Genomic DNA, 22,167 nt, shown 5'->3' with positions numbered 1-22,167 from the left:
GAACATTAGAAACCTCTCTACCATATAGCAAGAATTGTAAAAGAAATTTCGTATTTTTACGTAACAATAGTTAGTACAGACTAAACTGACCCCTACTCGGACGGGATATTGTACATTTCATAAAAGGAAGAGATCTGGGGAGAGTTGTTTGGCGTCCTTGCCGTGAGTCACGGTTTTGCTTAGAACTTGGTACATTCTTTCTTGTAGAAAAAATCACCGTGACAGACTTTGTTTTTTGGCAATCTCGAGTTCATCGGACCGAAGTTAAGTGAAAATGTGAACCTGTTGGTCTTTATCTTGCTGAGATCAGTGTTTGTTGTCATAATATGCTTTACTATGGTCAGCTCGCGGGGAATTTGAAAATATGCCATCCTCGTTTCCTTTCGATTGCCGACAGTGATGTTGTTTGTCTGAGTAATTTATCCATTCCTTGCCACACTAATGAACTACTACACAAAGAAGATTATTTGAATTCTTCCCTAACATGAGTAACGGTAAGTTTTTGTTTTTTCTTCTGAGCAAATTAAGCTTGTATGACTTTGAGCCAATTCCGCTGTGTAAAAAAGGGGAGCGTTAAACATGCAATGGCTCGTAATGAGAGCTAACATGCTCATTGTCAAGTCTATAACAAATTAAATTGACCTTTAAAAAGGCCATCGCTTTATGTTTCATGAATGGTTTGGAGGCATGTTCCACAGGGTATAAGTCACGTGAAAACAGTCATCAAATTGATATTGAAGACATAACATAAGATTACATGTTTCCTGGTATTTGAATATAATATTTTCTCTCTACGAGTGAAAAGAATGTGGCTGCAAAGATTTTCTTTCAGAAAGCCAAGTAATTCGCTGTAGATGTTGTTATTGTTACGCCTCGTCTTTTGTATGGCTCACGATTTCTTTTAAAAGTGTAAGTTAAAGAGAGTGGAGTGCACTTTATCAGTGCATATAAAAGATCAGCGTTTTACTTTTTCACAGTACGTACATCGTAGTGGGAAAAGCTGGGCATTTTTTAATTTACCTGTGATGATAAGGAACTACAAAACAACGAGTCCATGGCCAGTATAACCGTAGTTGTCTTGGCTCAAGTTTTGAAGTTTCTTGTGTACAGAGATTGTACAGTTGAACCTTTCTACAGCAGGTACTTTGTGTACAGACTTGGGAGACTCCTTGAGACAGATCAGAATTAAATAGGGAACTTACAAGTAACCTCATGGCAGTGGCAAAAATAAAAATGGCACACAAATAATTATAACCCTTTAAGCCCTAGTATCCACTTACAAATTCTCCAGACCTCCAATTCTCCGCACTGATCTCCATACATTTCCTTAAAAGATTAGTAGAGAGAATTTGATAAAAGATCACAGCGTTTTCCTATTGGTGATCATTTCGTAAATTCTCATAACCTTTTCCTTTATTGATGTATAGATCTTGTCAGGAGAAAATTAATGTTAGTCACACTTGGGACTGAGAGGGAAGGAGTATGTCAGTTTGCACACCATTTTCTCTAAGGTGGCCTTTGCGGAGAGGTTGTTCAGTGGCTGTTGTGATGCTCTCAGTGTTGTCACTGCTTAGAGGAAGTCATTGAATTCAAGCACGTCATTCTATAACACCATAAAGAAAGTACATGGCGTTAAATAATCAAACTGTTTACACTTCTTTACAGACAATTTTGAATTTTAATGAAGGCTCGAATAAACTTGAATAACCCTTCAACTAATCATATGAGCTGAAAGTCTGTGGTTAACTTTTGTGATTTGTGTAGTCATTGACATTTAATTTTTGTCATTATTGATGTTTTTATAAGTTTGATTTGTTAAAAAACCTTATTGTTAATAAGTGTTGGTCTTTGAAAACAGTGTTAATTTTCCATTGACAGATTTCAATTCTAGAGAAGTTGTTTTCTTTCCTTTTATTTAATAATTTATGATATGCTGGCTACTTACTGTTCAAGGATTAGTAAAAATGTTGCCAATGAAATTTTGACTTGTCCATGCAATTTTTATTCCCAAGGTATAAAATAATTATTATTGCATTTTTTGTGAAAAGAAAGTGTGTTTTAGTAAGGTCATTGTGTTTTTTTTATTGGAAGGTATGAATTTTTCCTTTGGAAGACGGCAAGAAAAAGTTGATTGGCGAAGGCTTGGTAAGAAATTGTCTACGTTTTGTTGTTAATACATTTTGTATTCTTTTTTTTGGAACTTAATTGCAGGTTTTCTTTCACTCATAGTTAAAGAAGGCACCAATAATAAAAACAGGTCAATGATATTGTAGTTTAAGTTGAAGATAGAATGATTTTAACACCCGTCATATGCTAGTCATTTTGTTGTTCTTTCGCATTAGGGCCATTTATATGAGGAAAAATAAAACACATCTTTCATTAGGCATGTCCTAAATAAGACGCAAACTATCCCTTATGAACGGCTCATTAATGTGTGACTTAGCAAAGACGCATCTTATGGAAGAACAGGTGTTAGGGGCTGTTCTTAGATAAGACATTTCTTAGCTAAATTTCAAACAAAACGTGCCGTTTATATGTGATAGTATGAGTCCTATTTTGGACACATCCTATGTGAGAGGCATTTTATTTCCTTGTTTAAACAGCCCTATTGTTTTGATAGTTGAAGACCTGTTTGTCAAAATGTAGAAACATTAAGATATTTTGTTTGGGTGTCTGAAAGATGCCATTGGTTTTACATTAATCTGGAAAATATTTCAAAATGTTAAATCAAGTCAAATAAATAAGTTTTTCATTACATTACGATCCTGTTCTCAGTATAATTATGTGTACAGCAAATTACATATTAATAGTTGTGCAATTTATTATTATTTTAAACTTTAGCATCTGTAGATATTGACCGCATCTTAAGAGAAATGGATGTGAAGACATTGCAAGACAATATTATGCATATCACATTCTGTAACATTGAGGCTGAGCTGGTGGGTGCATTCATAACATTTATTCATTATAATATAAATGTGTAAAATTTATTAGAAAATTAATTATTCATCCATGTTAAGACCAATCAATACTTTTAATTTGAGTCGCATGTACATCTCTGTTATGCCAATCCCCCAAACAAAATTTAATCAATTTGGTTAATGGATTATTAAACAGTATAATAAATTCCTGCTAAAATAATGATTCAATATTATATTGAATTACATCAGTTTGATACAGGCCTCTAATGATTGTTTTATTTCACTAGTAAAAACTCAAGACAATAGTATTAGGCCTCTGACTGTCATTTAAATAACAAACAAATAATTTGGATCAATTTGAGTTTCACCTACTCCTCCTCTAAGTCACAATTTTTCCCTAAGTGAGAAGTAAGTGTTAGTGTTGACTTAAGGCAGGGGTAGGTAGGTGGTCAGGTATCTAGAAATCTCTATTGATGAAATAATGTTTGATACTTATCTGACCATACATTACACTGACTAGGAATTAATGATAAAGATTAGAGAAGAGAATTTGATAAAAGATCATACGCATTTTTCCTCTGGTTATCATGTTATTAACTTTCTTAATCTTTCTTCTTGGTGATGTATTGATCATGGTGTTGTCAAGAAAAAATTGGTGTTGGTGACTCTTGAGGCAAAAGGGATAAATCCAAAAACATTAGTATTGTTTTTAACCACTACATTTTGGTTTGAACAGGGATCACAGGGTGTAGGATACGATCCTAACTACATCAAGATGTTTAAACTGGCCCAGCTTATTATTGAGTATCTTCTGGTAAGGCATTGTGATGCATAAAGAAGAATAAAAATGTTGTAAATGAGTATATACTGTGTTTGTGACTTTGTATATTGACAACTAGAACAATCATCAAGTGGAGTCACTAAAAGATGTAGCATGAATAACTTTATGATCTTAAGTGTAGTGGTCACAATTTCTATGTCAGATATTAATGGTTTTGACAAAATGCATTGATTTTAAGCCTTTGCTTAAGCCATTAAAAATTTTTCCTGGTTTCTAGTGATTCTCAATTGTTTATCTTTATTTTTCCTGTAGCATTCTCAGCAGTTCCTCTCAGCAAACCTTGAAGCAGAGAACAAGACTCTCCAAGATTCACTGGAGGTAAAATAATCAGATTAAAGTTTCATTATTATTTACATCACTAATAGAACAGATTGAATAAATTCTGAAATCAAAATTTGAGTGCTAAAGATAACCCATAAGCCCTGTTGAGGATCAGCCCTAGTAAATAGACCTGGGTAACCTTGAGAGGCAAAAACAAAACTCTTTGCCCTTGTTGGGATTTGAACTGGTGATTATATTGCCTTTCTAACTGAGCTGTGATCATCAGTCTTAATATATCTCTGTTTTTGTGTTGGTAATGAATGCAGGAAGTCGAAAAAGCTAAGAAGGAGCTGGAGGAAAAAAAGGACGCCTACAAAAAACTGAAGAGAGAATGTCAGAAACAGAAGAAATGGATTGCTGAATATCAACTGCTGATGAGAGCTGGAGCAAGTGGACAACACAAGGTACTTAACATGTCCAGGGTTATGCTCTAAAGCTTTTGTCCTTCATTTCTTTTGTCCCTTTCCCATATTACATTACAGTTATGATTGTCAGTCTTCGCTGCTTTCATTTCCTCCTTTTTCTTTACCCCTCTCTCATTTCTTCCACTGCCTCTTTTCCTCCTCTCCCTTCCCTCCCCTCCCCTTTTCTTTCTTCCCCCTCGCCCCCTCCCCCCCCCCATCGCCTTTGTTTTGTCCCTCTCTCCTTTCAATTCTGTTCCTCCCACCATCCCCTTAGTTCCTCTGGCTCAAGTTTCTTATTTCCGTCCTTTTCCTCTTCCTTCCCTTCACTTTTCGCCTCTCTCCGTAAAATGCTTTACTTCATAGCTCCCACCTTCTCCCCTTTTTTTCTTTCTTTTCACTTCCCTACTTTTCTTCTCTTTCCCTTTTTTCCTCTCTTCCTCCCTCCGAACCTCTCTGTTTCTATTGTTTTCCTTGTTTCCTGTCCCTGCTCTCTCCTGTTCTTTACTTTTCACTTTCCCTCACTTGCTTTCTCTCTCCCTTTCCCCTTATCCTCTTCTTCCCACTTTACTCCATTAGTTACCTTCCTTAATAATTTTCCTTTTCCATAGCATTATCCTTTTACTCTCTCCAACTTGTAACAACTTTCCTGCCAACCACTTCTCCTGGTCATTTTCCCTCATTCTTTTTTCTTATTAGAACTATCTTCATCTTCTTTATTCCAGTGTCCTTGTTGTGCCAAATCATTTGTTAGCCATGAGTATGTTATATCCCATGTAACAAGACGTCATGAAGAGTACTCCAAGAAGATGAATGGAATGTTGGTGTCTTCAGCACCCATCAGATCTGTAGGTGCAGTCACAGTCGAGTCAAAGCCTGGCATGACAGAACAAGAGAAAAACAATCTTGAAAAAGAGCTAGAGATGATAAAAGTAAGACTACAAAAAACAGAGCAAGAACTAAGTGAAGAGAAAAAGCTGACAGAATCGCAGGTACACTCCTTTGCTTTTCCTGTAAACTTGTCTGTATGCCTCTCTAAATTTTCGTTTGAAATCTTGTGGAAAGCTTGTTCTCTATGTGGCATGCCCAGCTTGAGTATTTTTAATCTTAAATAGTGCATTAAAGAAAACTGTACTGAGTTAAAATCACTTTAAAATCTGTTTCTTTTTCATAACAGAGAAATAGGCTGACAGCTGAGCATCAGAGTATTGATGAACTTAGATTGATGTTTGAAAGGTGGAAAGAGGAAGAGAAGGCTGAACAACAGGTCATTTTTTTTCTTCAGTTTGATATCATTGTACATCACCTGCACACAGAAGTTGTATTTTCCTCTCCTAACTTCCAAACTGTTCACTCTACCTTACTGCTCATGACACCATCCTTGCCTATTCTTTTATGCTGTCCTGATGTGAGAAATAAATATTTCTTATAAGTACAACAAATTCAGAATTTAGTGGCACTCAACAAGTAAGGTGTAAACTTCTGACTCACTGAGAAACAGCCTCAGCTAGATTATGTAGGAGTCTAGGCAAGACCTCAATACAAGAACCAGATAAACACTTGTAGAATGAAATGAAAACATCTCTTCATCTTCATTTTTTTATCTTTTTATTTATTTTCACATTTATTTTGAATGAGAGCTTTGAAGAACTCATGGAAGAGAAGATTTCATGGATCTCTCTTTTTATTGCAATTTCAGCAAGAAATGGCCGAGTTCAAAAGAAGTTACCAATATGATCTCATGCAAATGCAAGCAGAAAGGGATGAATATTCTCAGGTGAGTTAAAACACCACTAAAATAACTATGTGCAAGAGAGAATAATTAAAAGTGATTCCTCCTTTTCTTGACTATGTCCAGGTACATGGACTTGTCTGCTCCTCTTAAACCATTACCTATCCTCTCCTGAAACCAAAACTGAAATTCTCCACTCTTGTACCTTACATTTGTTAGAGATTTTTTAATGATTATTGTTAAAATAATAATATCAGGCGGGATTTCTTGGCATCATAATAGGAAATGTCATTGTGACCTCTGACGGTGTTCATAAGAACAATATTTACAGAAAACAAAGTGGTAAACAGCAGTGATGCCTTTTTTGCAGAAAGTGAGTGCCTTGCAAGAACAGCTGAGTAAGTAAACTTACAATAAAATATTATTATTAAAATATCATGTCCCAGTTTTGTAAATGTATAATTATTCACTTCTCTTTTGAGTAGTTGCTTAACCAACAGCAAAAAATAAGACAATGTTATGCATCAGCTTTCCTTGCAGTTCAGCTTGTTATGCATCTGCATGGTTTCTAAATTTTATTAATTTATCTTTTATTGCAGGACAAAGAATATCTATGGTGGGATCTATAAGAGTAAGTTAATTAAAGTGGCCAAGTTGACATGTTTCACTGATTTTCTGTTTCGTTAACCATGAGCATTAATCAGGCTGACCTCTGATCTTCCTCATGGCGGCATAGGGTCAAAGAAAATCAGCTTCACCCGAACAAGTCCCGTTAACTTAATTTCCTTCATTGTTATACAATGTTTATGTGATACATGCTATTATTTTTTTTAGGATGATGATGAAACAGATTCTCCGGCAAAGGCCAGCAGAGGTGAAATGTCTCAGCAAGCCTTAGCACAGTTAGAGGACAGGGTAAGTAGGCTTTTTATCCAGTTAACATCCACCTTGTAAAGCATAGTAAACATTACCTAGGAAAGCACTTTTCAGTAGCTTTCAATTGAATGGATTTCATCCAGCATAATAAACAGTACCACAGGAAAGTACAGCTCAATAGCTTTCATTTGAATGGTCACACTTTAGGATTTCACCCACAGACTCAAAAGTTAGAACCACCTTGTACAGCATAATAAATAGTACCACTGGAAAGTACTGCTCAGTAGCTTTTATTTGAATGGTAACACTTTAGGATTTCATCCGCAGACTCAAAAGCTAGAACCACCTTGTACAGCATAATAAACAGTACCACAGGAAAGTACTGCACAGTAGCTTTCATTTGAATGGTCACACTTTAGGATTTCACCCACAGACTCAAAAGTTAGAACCACCTTGTACAGCATAATAAACAGTACCACAGGAAAGTACTGCACAGTAGCTTTCATTTGAATGGTCACACTTTAGGATTTCATCCACAGACTCAAAAGTTAGAACCACCTTGTACATGGTAATAAACAGAAGTTCTTTGCCTGATCTTGTCTTCTGTAGGTAATTCAAATGCAGATGGAAACGCAGCAAAATTTGCAAAAGGAGATGCAGAAGATGCAACAGAAGTTTAAAGCTCGGGAAGATAAGTCTAAGAAAGACCACAGAGAGGAAATGACGAGGGTATGTGACGGAAATGTTTGACTTGAGGACAGAACAAAAATAGTGCATCATAGTCCTCCATGCACAGCAAAGTGCAAAGGGCACGAATTTGGCATTTTTCTTTAATTGTAGCAGTAATGAAGCAAAAATAAATTACACTATATATTTAAGTCGACAATTGATCGAAAAACAGCATTTCTTTGTAGTTTCAGGAGATGTTAAGTCAGTACGAAGAAAACCTAAAGAATGAAAGACTAGAAAAGGGTCAGCTCTCTGAAGATTATGAGAACAGAATTCAGATGCTTAACTCGGTGAGAGCCATTATCCAAGTTCTTTTCTCTGATTATCATCATCATCACTGCGAAAGGTTTGAATCCAGGAGCCATTTGATAAGTATGTTGAGCATGACCGTCTGGGTGAGGTTAGTCCTGAATAGGACTGTTGTTGACAGTGACTGTCAGTGACTCTGAAGATGACTACCAAACAGGTTGTCCAAACGTCGTTGTCAGCAGCATGCTCTACCTACTAATCGTTATCACTATTGTCCTTATGATTTGAAATTTCTTTTTGCAGCAAGTACAAGACCTCAGAAAAGCGCTGGATTCACAGAAGGTAAGCTATAATGAACATGAATATAATATTGATGATGATGGTGGTGGTGGTGGTGGTGATGATGATGATGATGATGATACTAGTCATGGTGGCATGATGATGGTGATGATGTTGACGCAATGATGATGATGATAATGGAGTGTTGATTATCATGGTAAACGTGAGGTTTAAGTGGTCAGTGTTGGTGTTGATAACAATAATGATGATTATGTTGATAATGATGATCAATGATGACAACGATGATAGTGGTGGTGATAATAATGATGACGACGATAAAGGTGGGGATGATGATGATGTGCCTTGGTGGTATATGATTATGATACGATCAAAGAGGCGATGCTGATGGCAACATTTCTAATTCGCCCAACAAATTTTTGCTGTAAAAAATCAACACCTGGCCAACTGAAATTTTCGATGGCAATAGAATTACCTTCGTTATCAATGCGTCTAATCACAAGCCATCTCCACGCTGTACTCTCCATGCTGTCAGGTCTTGTTTTGTGTAACATGTTCTTGTTTTTTTTTTTATTTATTACCAGGTGGAAACAGATAAGGTACAATACACCTTCAACGCTCAACCGCCTGCAGCTCTTGGTACGTAATGGAACTACTCCTCTTCAAGTAATTTAAGTATCGGAATTGTTTTCTCTTGCTCTTTGCAGTCGGGACTTACGAACGACACCCTAAGTTCTGTAAGAAGTTCTTTTTAGTCACCATTCATGGATTCTCGGGTGTAAACGTTTGTAGTGACGGACTGCGGAGGCTGGTCTTCAAGCCTCTTTCTTTAGCTTCTCTACTCAGGTGTATAAATAGTTCCAATGACGTGTGTTTTGGCAAGAAAATGACTTCCGCCGGAAGTTGTCCAAACATTAGACTGCAGTAACAATCTTTTTCACAGCCACTCACGTTCTCTTCTTTTGTTGTCTCCACAGCGTCTGTACCTCCCGTCCCTGCTCCTAGGCAGACTAGTCCTGTCCAAGGTTAGTGTGCAAGACACGAAAACAATGATTTTGTTGTTGTTGTTTGTTTGTTTGTTTGTTTTTATGCATCGGACCTTTACAGCAATTTTCTAATGAACTTCAGTTGAATAGGTCATTTCCGAGCTCCCCCGAGCCTCTGTTTCAAAACGAGGGTAGGTGCTCAGCCTTTGATATGGAAATCATTTTTCATTCTCATGCAAATAAAACTCATTTTCACAAGAAAGGTTGTGCACCTAACCTCATTTTGAAAGTGAGGGTTTTTGGAACTCGGAAGTGGCCTATTGATTTAGGCAAGCAAAAGGGAAACTAACTGGTCTCCAATCGGAGATAAACTTTCCTTTCACAGCTCCTGGTTGGTTTAGCCAACATACACGGTCAAGCAATAGAATTGCATGTGGATGTACGTTTTGACTCCACTCCCTTTTTTATATATAGGACTGCTTGTCTATTATTTCGTTACTTTTTCTTAAGTTCGTATTGTTTTGATTTCCTTTTCTAAGCTGAACCAGTTGAACGAGAAAGAGCCAAATCTCCAGAGAAGAGTGTAACAACTACAGGTACTTGATATAAGTGCGAATGTTAAGTTATAACTGAAAAGTGTGGAAATAAAAAGCAATCGTACGACAATAGAGAGGAAACGAACCACTTTAGACAGAATTCATGTTATGGCCCAGTTGCCAAGTTTCCCGCCAAACGGAAACAGCAAACATTTTGGCGAGGGCATAGGAACTAATAACTAGGAAAAACGAATGTGGCCCCTGACCTTGAAAGTGCAATGAAGAAATGATGCAGTGTAAGAGGGTTTTTTGTTGTTATTTCGGTGAAAAACGACTATAGGTATCCCTGTTAATTGGGAAGTGATAAGAAGTTTAGTTTGTCTCTTTATGCAATAAAGAAAAAGTACTTGGACATACGAAACATCTCTTTTCTTTTCACCTTGCTGGTTTTCTCCTCTTCAACATCTTACAATACAATACAATACAATAGTTTATTGACACTCCCCTGGTGGGGCTTTTCAGTGACAATGCGACTACTAATTAAGATAAGAGAAGTAGTTAACAATTCAATTAAAAAGGACAGAGTGCGGTGAACAAAAGCAATATAAACATACCTATTTAAGAGTTAATCGGATAATAAATATTCTCACTACGTACTATACAATATTTAAGTTAAAATTATAATAAAATAAGATACTAGTAAGATACTAAAATACTATCATAACGTGCTATTTAAAAAGTCAGTAATCAATTTATTTTTCAAATAAAATTTAAAAGTAGAAATCGATTTTGCAGTTTTAAGAGTACTGTCTAGATTGTTCCAAATGTGCACCATACGGTAGTGGAATGTTCTCTGTCCGGTACTCGACTTATACAAGGGGATGTTTAATAATTGGCAACTTCGAGTCACGCGCCCGGTGACCGCGATTCTTGTTGTAAATTGATCGCTGAGTTTAATGTGGAGCTTGACCAGTCGTGCATTTAAATGCCATGAGAGCGTCGCGGAAGAACAGCTTTTGTTTAATTGGAAACCAACGTAGATCTCTTAGTGCGGGGGTTATATGATCAAATTTCTTGGTACCTGTAATAATGGGCGCGGCAAAGTTCTGCACTGACTGTAGTCTACAGATATTTTTGTTCGAGGTGTTCGACCACACTGTGGAACAGTACAGTAGTTTGCTAAAGACTAGGGCATTTATTACTGTCACCAGTTGGTTACGGTCAAGAACATGTTTAACCCGACTGATTTGTGCGAGGCTTGACATACAAGATGACGTAGTTTTTAAAACATGGTCATCAAACGTTAGTTGCGGATCTAGAACAACCCCAAGATCTTTGGCCGAAGATGTAAGAGCGAGATCTTTTCCTAGAAGAGATATTTTGAAGTCGGGGAGTTTGGCAAGTAGTTGTCGGCTTCCAAAGACTACGAGTTTTGTTTTGTCAGGATTTAAAAGTAGAAAATTGTTAAAACACCAATTACGTATTAAAAGAAGGTCGCTATTTAGATCGTTCATAGCAGTCGGACAATCACGCATCTTAAAAGAAATCTGAAGTTTAGTGTCATCTACGTAGCATTGCGTTAAACAGTTTCTAGGAACAGAAGGTAAGTCGTTAATGTAAATACTAAAAAGAAGCGGCCCAAGAATGCTTCCTTGAGGAACACCACTATTTAAACGCAACAAATTCGAGAGGGTCGAGTTAATACGCACGACTTGGTGTGCGTATTAATTTAATACTGATGTGTTGCTTCATTTCTATAGGAGACTCCATCACTCTCTACGTATCCACCAACCAAAAGAAACAAGGCCAGTACCGACTTTGGCGTCAATCTTCCGACGGCTCGAATGAATGGTCCAACCTGTACGCGTTTACCGGCTTCATTAAACCCTCGGGGAACTTTACCTACCCGCTGTACGTCTTCGCGGCCGGGGGATCACCGTATTGGCGTCAATACATATCCGCCCGGTCAGCCCCACCGAGTTCAGAATACCGCCTTGATTATATGTTCTACTGCTCGCAGAAGCCTTTGCCGGGAACACAGCAATACCATGTACTCGAAGCTGGGAGTCTTCCTGTTATAAGGTCATATGTTTCAAGGTCTAAGAACGTCCCGGGATGGAAGGACAAGGGGTTGAATTTCTACGCTCCGAAACTGGCTCTTGCTGGCGATAAAACCTGTAAGTCTATACAGAATTTTTTAAGAATTCAACCTGCGATATTTTTGTTTCGCTTTGATATTAATTGCTCGCACAGGAAACGTTAAATTCCCCTACAGCATTAGCATTCCCAGAATAACAGATTGACGATTTCTTAAGTTGTTGTTTTTTTGTTTGTTTTTGTCCTTTTCCAGTGACGAGTGTTTCTGCATCGTTTGAATCGACTTTAACCACGGACAAAAGTCAAGGTTTGTTAGTCTTGTTGTTTCCAAACAGTGGAGGCGTACTGATAGGGTGGTTAACAACTCAACTTCAGATCTTGGGCCTGTTTCTGGAAAGGCCAGTTAAAAAAACTCCGGAAATCTTTTGTTGTTTACGTTCAAAATCGAGGCTTCTATAGTTTGGTAGACAACATGATAAAATCATCAGTCAATAAAACAAAATGGACTGGTTTCTTAGCTAGGCCCCAAGCTCTCATTCTTTATATTTTGATTTGAATATTTGATTTTGGGCCCAGTAATTTCGACAAACGGCCCCCTGAGGCCCTGTTTCCAAACTCCTTCAAATTCGTCCCATGACTGTTGGACGTGTGTTATAAAAGGCATCCAAATGAGCCTGTGAACGCCCTATCGTTCAGGGAAATCTTCAGGGAAAATTTTGAGAAATTTTAATTTGCTCTTCATTTTCTCGTCCTCTTTACAGATTTTGAGGAAAGTGAATCCGAAACTGAAGAAGAGTCTCCCGCCCCTGCCGTAGAGGCTCCTGTCATACCAAAAGTGTAAATATCTATAGTCTTTTTTTAAACTGCACCATATCGTGATACGAACAGTACCACAGGAAAGGACTGCTCAGTAGCTTTCATTTGAATGGTCACACTTTAGGATTTCATCCACAGACTCAAAAGTTAGAACCACCTTGTACAGCACAATAAATGACAATACCACAGGCAAGTACTGCTCAGTAGCTTTCATCTCAGTGGTAGCACTTTAGGATTTCATACACAGCCTCAGAAGTTAGAGTAGTAGTAGTTATAGTAGTAACTTTATTAAAGTGTCAGTCGTGACTCTTTAGATGGTCCAGTTTTGACACACTTCCCCTCACAATTTGAAGTTACTCAGACTATTCGTTTTACTTCAGTGAGATCGATGAAGTTGACGGGAATGACAGTTTGGAGAGTGGTGAACTCGACATCAAGGAATTGACTTCGTAAGTTTCTCTTTCTCTTTTATTTTTACCCAATGTTTAGTAGTTTTGCAAATGTTTCAAGTAGACATCAGCAGTATTTAATATGAATTGAGAAACGACAAGAAAATTAACAACAACGCTGGCGTTCACAGCAAGCCACAGAAAAAGCAAGCATACTTCGTAATATCCTTTTAGCACGTGCATTGCACCCAGTACAAGTAAATGTGAACCAGCAAAACAGGAGCGCTAGAAATACTTTAAAATTCACACGCTTTGCAAAGTGACGAAACTTATGTCCTAGCTAGAAAGGGGAACGCCTTTTAATTTAGTTTTTCTAACCTGAGATTAGGCTCAATTTTCGTTTCGCTTTGTAATAACATTCCGGCGGGCAAGCAAGCCGTTAGACAGAATGTATGAGAACCGCTAAAATTGAGCCTGATCTCAGGTTATTGTTTTTCCCACTCATTTGTGGCCCGCAAGGATAGGTGAGTGTGTTAGTCATGAGCTTACAGGCAGTTACAGCTTGTTACTTTGTTAATTAAGTACTTGATTTTGTTTTTTTTACATTTCTCTTTTATTATGGGATAGCTGGTTGCAAAGTATATTAGAGTTTGATTTCTTTCTTGGTTGTTTCTGGTAAATATAAATAACCTCTCAGTTCATTTGGAATCCTGTTTCCTATTAGTTTCTTTTCTTTTCTAGGGGCGTGTCAAGTTCTGAATGGGTAAGTGGCGTAAATTTCTCACCGCGTTAATCTTAAGTAAAGTGTGTGCGTTAATTCTTAAGTTTCTTATCTAAACTGATAAATTATTTTGTTGTTTTAGGGAACAGCTACACTTGAAGCCGGCGAGTTTCGCCCTTTTCCTCACAATCAGCTTATAATCAGTAAGACATGAAACAGATCGCAGTTGCTTTAGTTAATGTGAAAGTTTGTTCGGTTTATTGCTGTAGTGTAATTGTTTTGGACAAGGTTGAGAAGAAAGGGCCTAATTTTTGATCCTAAAATTGTTGAGTTGGTAACTAGCGGCGACAAATTTTGGATCCCAAAGAGATGTCCAGTAGTTGATCAGATGTGTGAAGCCAGCGAGAAACAAATGAGACTTTTCTCTGATTGGTTAATATAAACCAATCTGCAATTTCATTGGTTGATCCCCTAAAATCTTGCCAATTTCATTCGAAGCGCGGGAATATGACAGACAGCCACGGGAAAAGAGCGGGAAAACGGTTGCAAGCAACACAACAAGTCACATGGGGCGTCACATGGGGCTTAGATTTTACTCCTGAGTGGTTGATAAGGTGTCAAAGCTAATAGAGTGGTTTTCATTTGAGTGTCGTAAAACCAAAACCAAAGTAATTACTCTGGCCAATCACATAGTACACAGACAATACATTGAACCAATCAAAACTCGAAGTAATTACATGTGGCTGACGCAAAGCGCGGGAAAATGCATGCGAGCGCGTCACAATTGGCTTTGGTTTTACTTCTGATTGGATGAAAAGGTGGCGCGAATCTTTTAAGCCAATCGCATCGTGTAGAAAGTGCAAAACCAATTACTTTTCGACACTCAAATGAAAACCGCTCTATCTTCAGCCAGTCAAAGCGAATCGGTGCAGAACTGTTGACTGAGACTCTCAGTTAGAAAGCGCTTTGAGAAATGACGTAAAACGTTAGCTTTTGTCCCGTTTTTTCTTTGTTTTGCAGCGCGTTTCAAACACAGACCAGAGGAGCTACAAGCGTGTAGACAAGAGATTGGCGAGATACTTGATCAAAAACTCGCCAAACAAGGATTGTCTGGTGTAAGTATCAATTAGAAAGTCTACCTATTTTCCTCGCTAAATTTGAGCATATGCCCCCTGTAAGTCATTATTCTTTTCGCATGGGGGGAGGGGGAGTGGGAAGGGGGCAGATCCTTCGGAATTGTAAGGTATGGCAATTATAAATCTCAACTTGTGCTTACCGGTCAAAACACGTCTCTGAAGATGTTGAACTGGGCTCCATTTTTCTTTTGGTTTTAAAGCAACATTGACCCCTGCCTAAGGGACTGATACACTGCAAGAAGTCCTATCGCTTTTTATCTTGTGCATCTGATTGAAACAGAGTTCCTGAATTACGATTTTTTTTCCCCGATAGCAAAATGCGCGGATGTCTTCACAGAAGATGGAAGAAAAAATGGCAGCGCTTAGAACTGAGAGGCAAGCACGGAGTAAGGTGAGTTGAAGAAGGTTTCAAAAGAAAAGAAAATTCTTAGAAAGTGCAGTTCCGCCATCATCATCTGGTCGATTTTGTGTAAGCTGAACAAAATTTTAAAATCTGGCCATCAGCCCTTATGTGAATTTTCTTTTGATTTCGCTTGTGTAATTCCTATAGTAACTGCGACTCTCGTTGGAAACAAAAGACGTTCTGTGGACTGGACAAAATTGCTGTGAATCACAATCTGTTCTAACCGAATTTTCCATTTCTTATTGTAGAAAATCAAGAATTATACTGAAATAAGACAACAGTAAGTTGAAAATTTGTTTTTTCTGTTTGTTAAATGTATTCTGTTTTGTTGTTGTTGTTGTTGTTGTTGTTTTTGGTGATGATGACGGTGATATTTTGACACTCTCAGGTTTTCCGGTTATATCAACCTTGTTTCCAGGGGAGTAAAGCGCAGAGACCCTGAAAATGAGGTTCTTCTTTTGTCTCTCTTACTGACATGCCCGCCCGGGGTCTGGAAACCTGTGTAGAATTTCCTCAAAATGCAATGCTGGCCCCGGTTGTTCAAAAGATGGATAGCGCTATCCTTCGGATAAATCGCTACCCATCGGATAAGTATTAGGGAAACCAATTGCGCTATCCAGTGGATAGAGATATATCCCGTGGATAGCGCTGTCCACCTTTCGAACAATGGCACCTGAATTACAAGTATCCTCCAAAGCAGCCGTTTTTGTCGTCACGATTGAGGAGGGAAGAGCGTTGCGTGACAGCACAAAGAACGACTGCAAAGGAGCCTAATTCACAGGCGGCGCAGGAAAACATTGTAACATATCATTGATGAATTTATAACTGGTGTTTCTATCTTGAAGGTGTGTTAAAGAGGTAGAAGAGATTGTTAAGAAGACTTACCGCCGTGATGCTTCTGGAGGAGGAAGCACCGGTTTATCAGGTATGGTGTCCGCAGTAAGCCAATGGATTATTTTTGAGTTTCCAAAAACCCTCACTTTCAAAGCGAGGCTACGTGTATGAGTTTCCTTTGCATGAGAATGAAAAGTTTTCATATCAATCATGGCTTCGTATTGAGCCTCGCTTTGATACAGAGGTTCGGGGTAACTCGGAAATGGGCTAACAAGCTAACCTTTGAATGGAAGCGAGGCTGTTGATGACTTTGTTTCACGTAAAAGCTCTGTTCAAAAGAACTTCTTTACAGGTGGAAAGATGTGAGGTTATCATAGTCAACTGCAACCTCTCTTCCACCCAAGACCAGGACACTTAGCACACAAGGGTACTTAGTGGGTAGCTTGTGGTTTGCAATGCGCCTTTGCCTTCTCCTACGTTCATAAGACATTAGTGGTTTGGAACAAATATTATTAAACAGTTTGCCGCTTTTTCTTCAGCTGCCACAAAAACTGGTCCTGTTAGTGCTAGCACACCGGCAGCGAGTTCCCGAACCATCGGCGCCAGTTCTCCCTCAAACAAACGTCCCACCTTCAAGACTACTGGTACCGCTGTGCGAACTTCCGCTTCGCTGCAACAAGGCCGGAAGTCACCTGCTCTTAGAGGAACCCTAGGGTCGACTGGGTATGTTTTGTTCGCCCATAGTTCGTATTGTCACGTGAAGAGGAAAACATCTAAAACAGAGTTTTTAACAAAATATATATATATATACGATGAGGCGAGTAAAGTTAACTTTGGTGTGTATGGACAAGTAGCCTTCATTAGTAGCCGTTTTGCAGACCTTCGCGTTCCTGACTAGGGCATATGTAGGAAATAGATTTGCAGCAAAACTTACAGAGGTCGCTAAGCAAGGTAGTTGACAGCGATTGGGATCGAGTATCGATTACTTTCGTATTGATACCAGCCCCCCGTTTCCTGTCCAGTCCGGGTGTAAGCTTTGAAGCACACGAAATAATGATATTTTTATGCATGATTCTCAAGGAGCGTTCATGCTGGCTGGAGTTTTTGTTCAGCTTTACTGCGTTCTCGAACTAAAAATACCAGCGTTGTTGAGAACTTCTGATGGGGAACACAAACTCTGAATTGAATGTCAAAGTGTGAGTAACTTTTACGAAAAAAATTAATCAAGGTTTTTTCTTTACCAGTAATTGTTTACTTCAGTAGTAAACAATTATTTCCCAGAAATTCCGGATAATTACTGAAAATTAGAGTGACCTTTGCGGTAGCCTTAACAAGATAAAACTTAACGTGAAAGATAAAGTCTGTTTTAAAGAAATTGCGAGTGGAAGCTTTCCTTTTTTGCTGCTGTCGTTGGCGGGTTTTATTTACCTGAATGTGTAAAAAAACGGTACGTTTTTGCTCACGAGTCTTGAGTTCTCAAAGCAAGAATAAGACGTAAAAGATATATCGTAAATCTAAGGAGGAATTTATATCGACATACCATTGAACACCGTAGTATAACTTTTGTATCAAGTATTTTTTTGGGCTTAATGTTTTTAAAATTAATTTAAAAATTGAAACCTAAGTTGTTGCATCTTCTTCAAAACACGGTTGTTTAATTTGCCTTTTCTGACCTGTATTTCGAATCTAACAGAATATTATTTCTATTTTCGTTTGGTTAAAAGATTTTTGGCCATCAATAATTTAATCTGAGGCAACGGGGGGCAAATTTTTCTGTTATAAAACAAACATTGTTTTTGTTCCAGCGTTTTAAAAAGAACTTCTGATTTTGTTTCTGGCCCTTAAACTTTATATCCTGTTCTTTCGTATGACCATCAAACAAGTGTTATTTTCAGTTCCGTCTGTCAAGAATTTAGTTTGTTTAGTTTCTTTAGTGATGACCTCCCAAGCAGCTGTTACTTGGATCATCACGCAACGTTCCTCCCCAAATTAACTATTCAAGTGCAGAGCGTTGCGTGACTACCAGTGCACGTTTTGGTCCAAAAAGATGAGACCTCGGCCCATAACAATTTTTGTCACGCGCTGTCTTCATTCAAGTTTTGTAATGTGTAGCGTTACTATTTCTGCACTACTGTAGCTCTACTACTGGCGGCGGTGACATGACCGTTAGCGTGACAACCGTGACAGACCGTTCTTTCAGTGGTACATCTGTGACAGAACGGACACTGAGCGAGTCTGAAGAGGAAGTGAGTGTGACAGAAGGTTCACAAGAGGAAGAGGAAGGCGAGTCCAACTGGGATTCGGAAGAGTGAGTACAGTGAGCTTATATGCCGTATGTTCTCAAGTGAATTTGGCCTTCGTCTTTTCGTAAATTATGCATGTAAATGCAAGTAGATAGGATAACATTTAGTTATCTGGGGTAACATAACATGGTCTGAAATAGGAAAACAAAAGGCTGAAAAGGTCTTATTCTGTAGCTCGGAGATTAGCGCGTCTAAACGGTATTCAGGGATTCCTTGAGTTTTAACTCCCGCCGCCCACGTTTTTAACGTCTCATAGCTTCGCCACTAGCGCGAGTGATACCCCACTAACTCTGAAGAAAAGCAAGAGATTGAGAAATTTGTTTGTCTGTATGCTACCTTTATGACTTTATGATTAAGCATCCTTTCTTACCGCCATGTTAGGTTATAAGGGAACGCTACCTTGTTCTAACGGTAATTTTTTGCAATTTTTACAGGGAAGCTGCTAAACCTCCCCCACAACCGACGCATAAAGTTGCAGTTCACATTCCTTCGCAGAAAAACTTTGATTCTGATTCTGAAATTGAAGAGGTGAGGCGTCGAGTTATATGTCTTCTCTGAAAGCCTACGTGTGTTTTGTTTTCGTTCATGGACAACCTACTTTCTTTTAGCTTCTACTTACATTTGTCTTGTGTTCCAATACAGCTTACTGAAGTTAAAACTATCCCTACACCTGCTCCACGGGGCGAAAAGGTGAGTTCAGCCACACACAGCCGTATTTGACTCGTAACACAACGCTTCTCCCCAAGAATAGCAAATGAGGGAAAGGCGGGGAGAAGGCGCGTTGCGTGACGAGTCGAAACCTTCCACTTTCCTTTCACCTGGTGGAGTGTTTTTTTTTTTTGATCTTTTAATCCCCCCAACTCCCACCCTCCGCCCCTCTCCCTCCCCTTCCTCTTCACTTACTCGTAACTTGGTTTATTTTTTAAGGTTCGCGAGTTGGCTGAATCATTGGAACGGAGTTTAAGCTTTGGCTCATCTGTTAAGAAACCAGCTGGCGGCGTATCGCTTCACTTCCAGGGAGCTGGAAACGAGAGTAGAGAGCCTCAAACGACTATACAGAAGACTTCACGACAACAAGTGAGAGAAACATGTCGACACATTCTTGTATCCTCAATTACCTGCCTCTTTTTGCATTTTCTTTACATTTTCGTTCATTTGTTCCGCAGAATGAAGATGACGTAGACAGCGACTTTTCCCTTTCCTCAGTAGACGACATGTCAACTGGCCCAAGGTAATGTGGACGAATAGAGCGGTTTTCATTTGAGTGTCGAAAAGTAATTGGTTTTGCACTTTCTACACGATGCGATTGGCTTAAAAGATTCGCGCCACCTTTTCATCCAATCAGAAGTAAAACCAAAGCCAATTGTGACGCGCTCGCATGCATTTTCCCGCGCTTTGCGTCAGCCACATGTAATTACTTCGAGTTTTGATTGGTTCAATGTATTGTCTGTGTCCTGTGTGATTGGCCAGAGTAATTACTTTGGTTTTGGTTTTACGACACTCAAACGAAAACCACTCTAACTCTTAAACAAATTTAAACTTAACGCCGTTTTTAAATATCAAACGTTAAGCGTGCGAACATTTCTAAACGTTGGCCAAAAAAAAAACAAGAACGTAAAACATCGAAGAGACTGGAAGAAGAGGGAGTTTGTTCTTCCTCTGTCATCGCTAGTACCATATATAGAGGATATTACATGGCCGCACGGAGATAAGAAATTTCTTTTCGAGTGTTGTAAAATATTTCACGAGTGAGCGCAGCGATATCTTGAATGCTGCGTTCGTTTTAAATCATCAAGCAACGCCCCCACTCCCCGCAGAAGCTTGTGTTTTCCGGGTTGGTACGAACTTTACTCACAAAAAGGCCAGCCAAAATAAATCTGCCACTTGTATTTCTCCGGTTTGGCCTCCTCGACAATGAAAAACGAGGTATGAAGATTGGGTGAATTTGAAAACGCCGGCAAAGTGTGAATGTTTAGGCGGTTGAAATGGAAGTTTGTAATCCCAGATGAGTGTCACTGCGCCCATGCGGATATCTGAAAAAGGCCCTCTCTGAACAAGGCGCGCACGGTTTACCGTTTATTTTAATAATAAGCGTTTGTAGACCGAGATAGTGTTTACTTATAACCAGAAAACGATACAAAAAGGAACCCTTTTCGAGGCGAAAACGCCGTTTTTATAGTTATCCGCGTCAGTGTTCTAATGATTGTTTTATTTGCTCTGTCAGGGCACCAGTTCAAGGAAGAGGAGGACAACAAACGTCCGGTGAGAAACCTTAGTTATTTACCTGGCTCCTTTTCTTTTTTACCTAACAAGTTTTTAGAAAATCCAATTAAAAACAATACAAATCCAGTAAAATTAGAATCCAATCCAAACTTGCAGAGTGGACCTACGCGCTTTTTACAAACCCCAAAACTCGAATCTGCGATGAAACGTGCTTCATGCAGATTTTAGAGGAACATTAGGCCTGCTTTAAAAACATTTCCTAAATTTACCGTGACAAAGCTGCAAATGCAGTAGTCCTTCATCGGACGATGTCTGACTATGCCCATGTCCGACGAGAGCCTAAACGCAATATTTTTGTCTCATTTCATATTCAGCTGTTAGACAATCTCAATCTCCAGTGTTTAAAAGACCTCAACCCCAGGCCACACGCGTCCAAGCGTTCACTGATGACGATTTCATTTCCGATTTTGACGACGATTGAGAAGTCGCGCCCACGTTCGTCGCTTCTCGAAGTTAACATCGATACCTGGTGAACTTAGAAGCCATTGAGGATTTGTACACATACATATATTTATTGCAAACATAAGGGGTCACATGCACACTTCACTTGTATCCAGTCTGTTCTTACCCCGGCCTGTCCCCCTTGGGTACGAGTCTAAGTCACGTGCATAGACCTCTTTCAATCTTCTGTTACAATCTTCAAAAGAATGGTTGATGCGTAAAGCCAAGACTGGGAGGGAATGACGACTGTGGGGACGGGGTATGTGATTATCTATCCTCACAGCTACAATCTTGGACAAAATAGATGGGAAATTTGAACCCTCCCTCCCTGAAGCCCGGTTTCAATTCTATAATCGAGGCTATTCGGATGATTTTATAGGAGCCCTGCCTTATAGGGGGCTAATGAACATTCACAAAGCACAAGCTGGGGTTATCAAAGTCACACTTAAATCAGCTTCGCTCTTGTACTCCGATTTGAAAGTAGCCGATGTATTGTATGAAAGTGCTTCTTTACTTACGATTTAGCCTACGTTTTTAAGTCTACACTAGATTGTTAATTACTACGAAAAGATTCGGGTGTTTCCGTATTGCACTTGATAAATATTTTTTGTATATATAAATCTGGGTGAATAGTATAAGATTGGTATTTTTCATGTGCAAAGAATATTCTTGTAGAGTTGTAGTGTTTTCACTTATAGTTATAGAGTTGGCATACATAAATAATTATAATGGCTAGTTTAAGGCCATAAAAGAGTTGAAGTGATATTTACTAAGCTGTAAAACAAATTTCGATGTTTGTTATCGAAGAGTTTATATACCGGTATTAAATTCTCTTTTCAACAAGATGTAGAAAAT

General features: G+C 38.7%; 1 protein-coding gene across 1 annotated transcript; it reads left to right on the top strand.

The window, feature by feature from the left end:
* The first annotated feature begins 178 nt into the window (after positions 1–178).
* LOC140949847 (uncharacterized) lies at positions 179–22,157 on the top strand. Its single transcript, XM_073398989.1, has 36 exons — positions 179–494; positions 2,092–2,145; positions 2,842–2,939; positions 3,658–3,735; positions 4,015–4,080; positions 4,350–4,487; positions 5,210–5,476; positions 5,662–5,751; positions 6,184–6,261; positions 6,587–6,618; positions 6,823–6,847; positions 7,051–7,131; positions 7,702–7,821; positions 8,007–8,111; positions 8,374–8,412; positions 8,952–9,006; positions 9,345–9,392; positions 9,893–9,949; positions 11,650–12,066; positions 12,240–12,293; positions 12,748–12,823; positions 13,183–13,251; positions 13,933–13,954; positions 14,055–14,115; positions 14,933–15,027; positions 15,362–15,439; positions 15,700–15,731; positions 16,297–16,376; positions 16,825–17,008; positions 18,423–18,593; positions 19,023–19,116; positions 19,231–19,278; positions 19,516–19,665; positions 19,755–19,819; positions 20,813–20,850; positions 21,186–22,157. The coding sequence occupies exons 1-36, from the start codon at positions 485–487 to the stop codon at positions 21,290–21,292; spliced, it is 3,282 nt and encodes a 1,093-aa protein (XP_073255090.1). The 5' UTR covers positions 179–484; the 3' UTR covers positions 21,293–22,157.
* The last annotated feature ends 10 nt before the right edge of the window (positions 22,158–22,167 follow it).

This window comes from Porites lutea, chromosome 10, assembly GCF_958299795.1.
Source record: "Porites lutea chromosome 10, jaPorLute2.1, whole genome shotgun sequence".
In the NCBI taxonomy this organism is placed as follows: Eukaryota; Metazoa; Cnidaria; class Anthozoa; order Scleractinia; family Poritidae; genus Porites; species Porites lutea.
This window is presented reverse-complemented; position numbering and strand designations above follow the sequence as displayed.

Coding starts and splice junctions, on each gene's coding strand:
- LOC140949847 (XM_073398989.1), top strand. Junction 9,393..9,892: donor GCAGACTAGTCCTGTCCAAG/GTTAGTGTGCAA, acceptor TCCTTTTCTAAG/CTGAACCAGTTGAACGAGAA. Junction 12,824..13,182: donor GCTCCTGTCATACCAAAAGT/GTAAATATCTAT, acceptor GTTTTACTTCAG/TGAGATCGATGAAGTTGACG.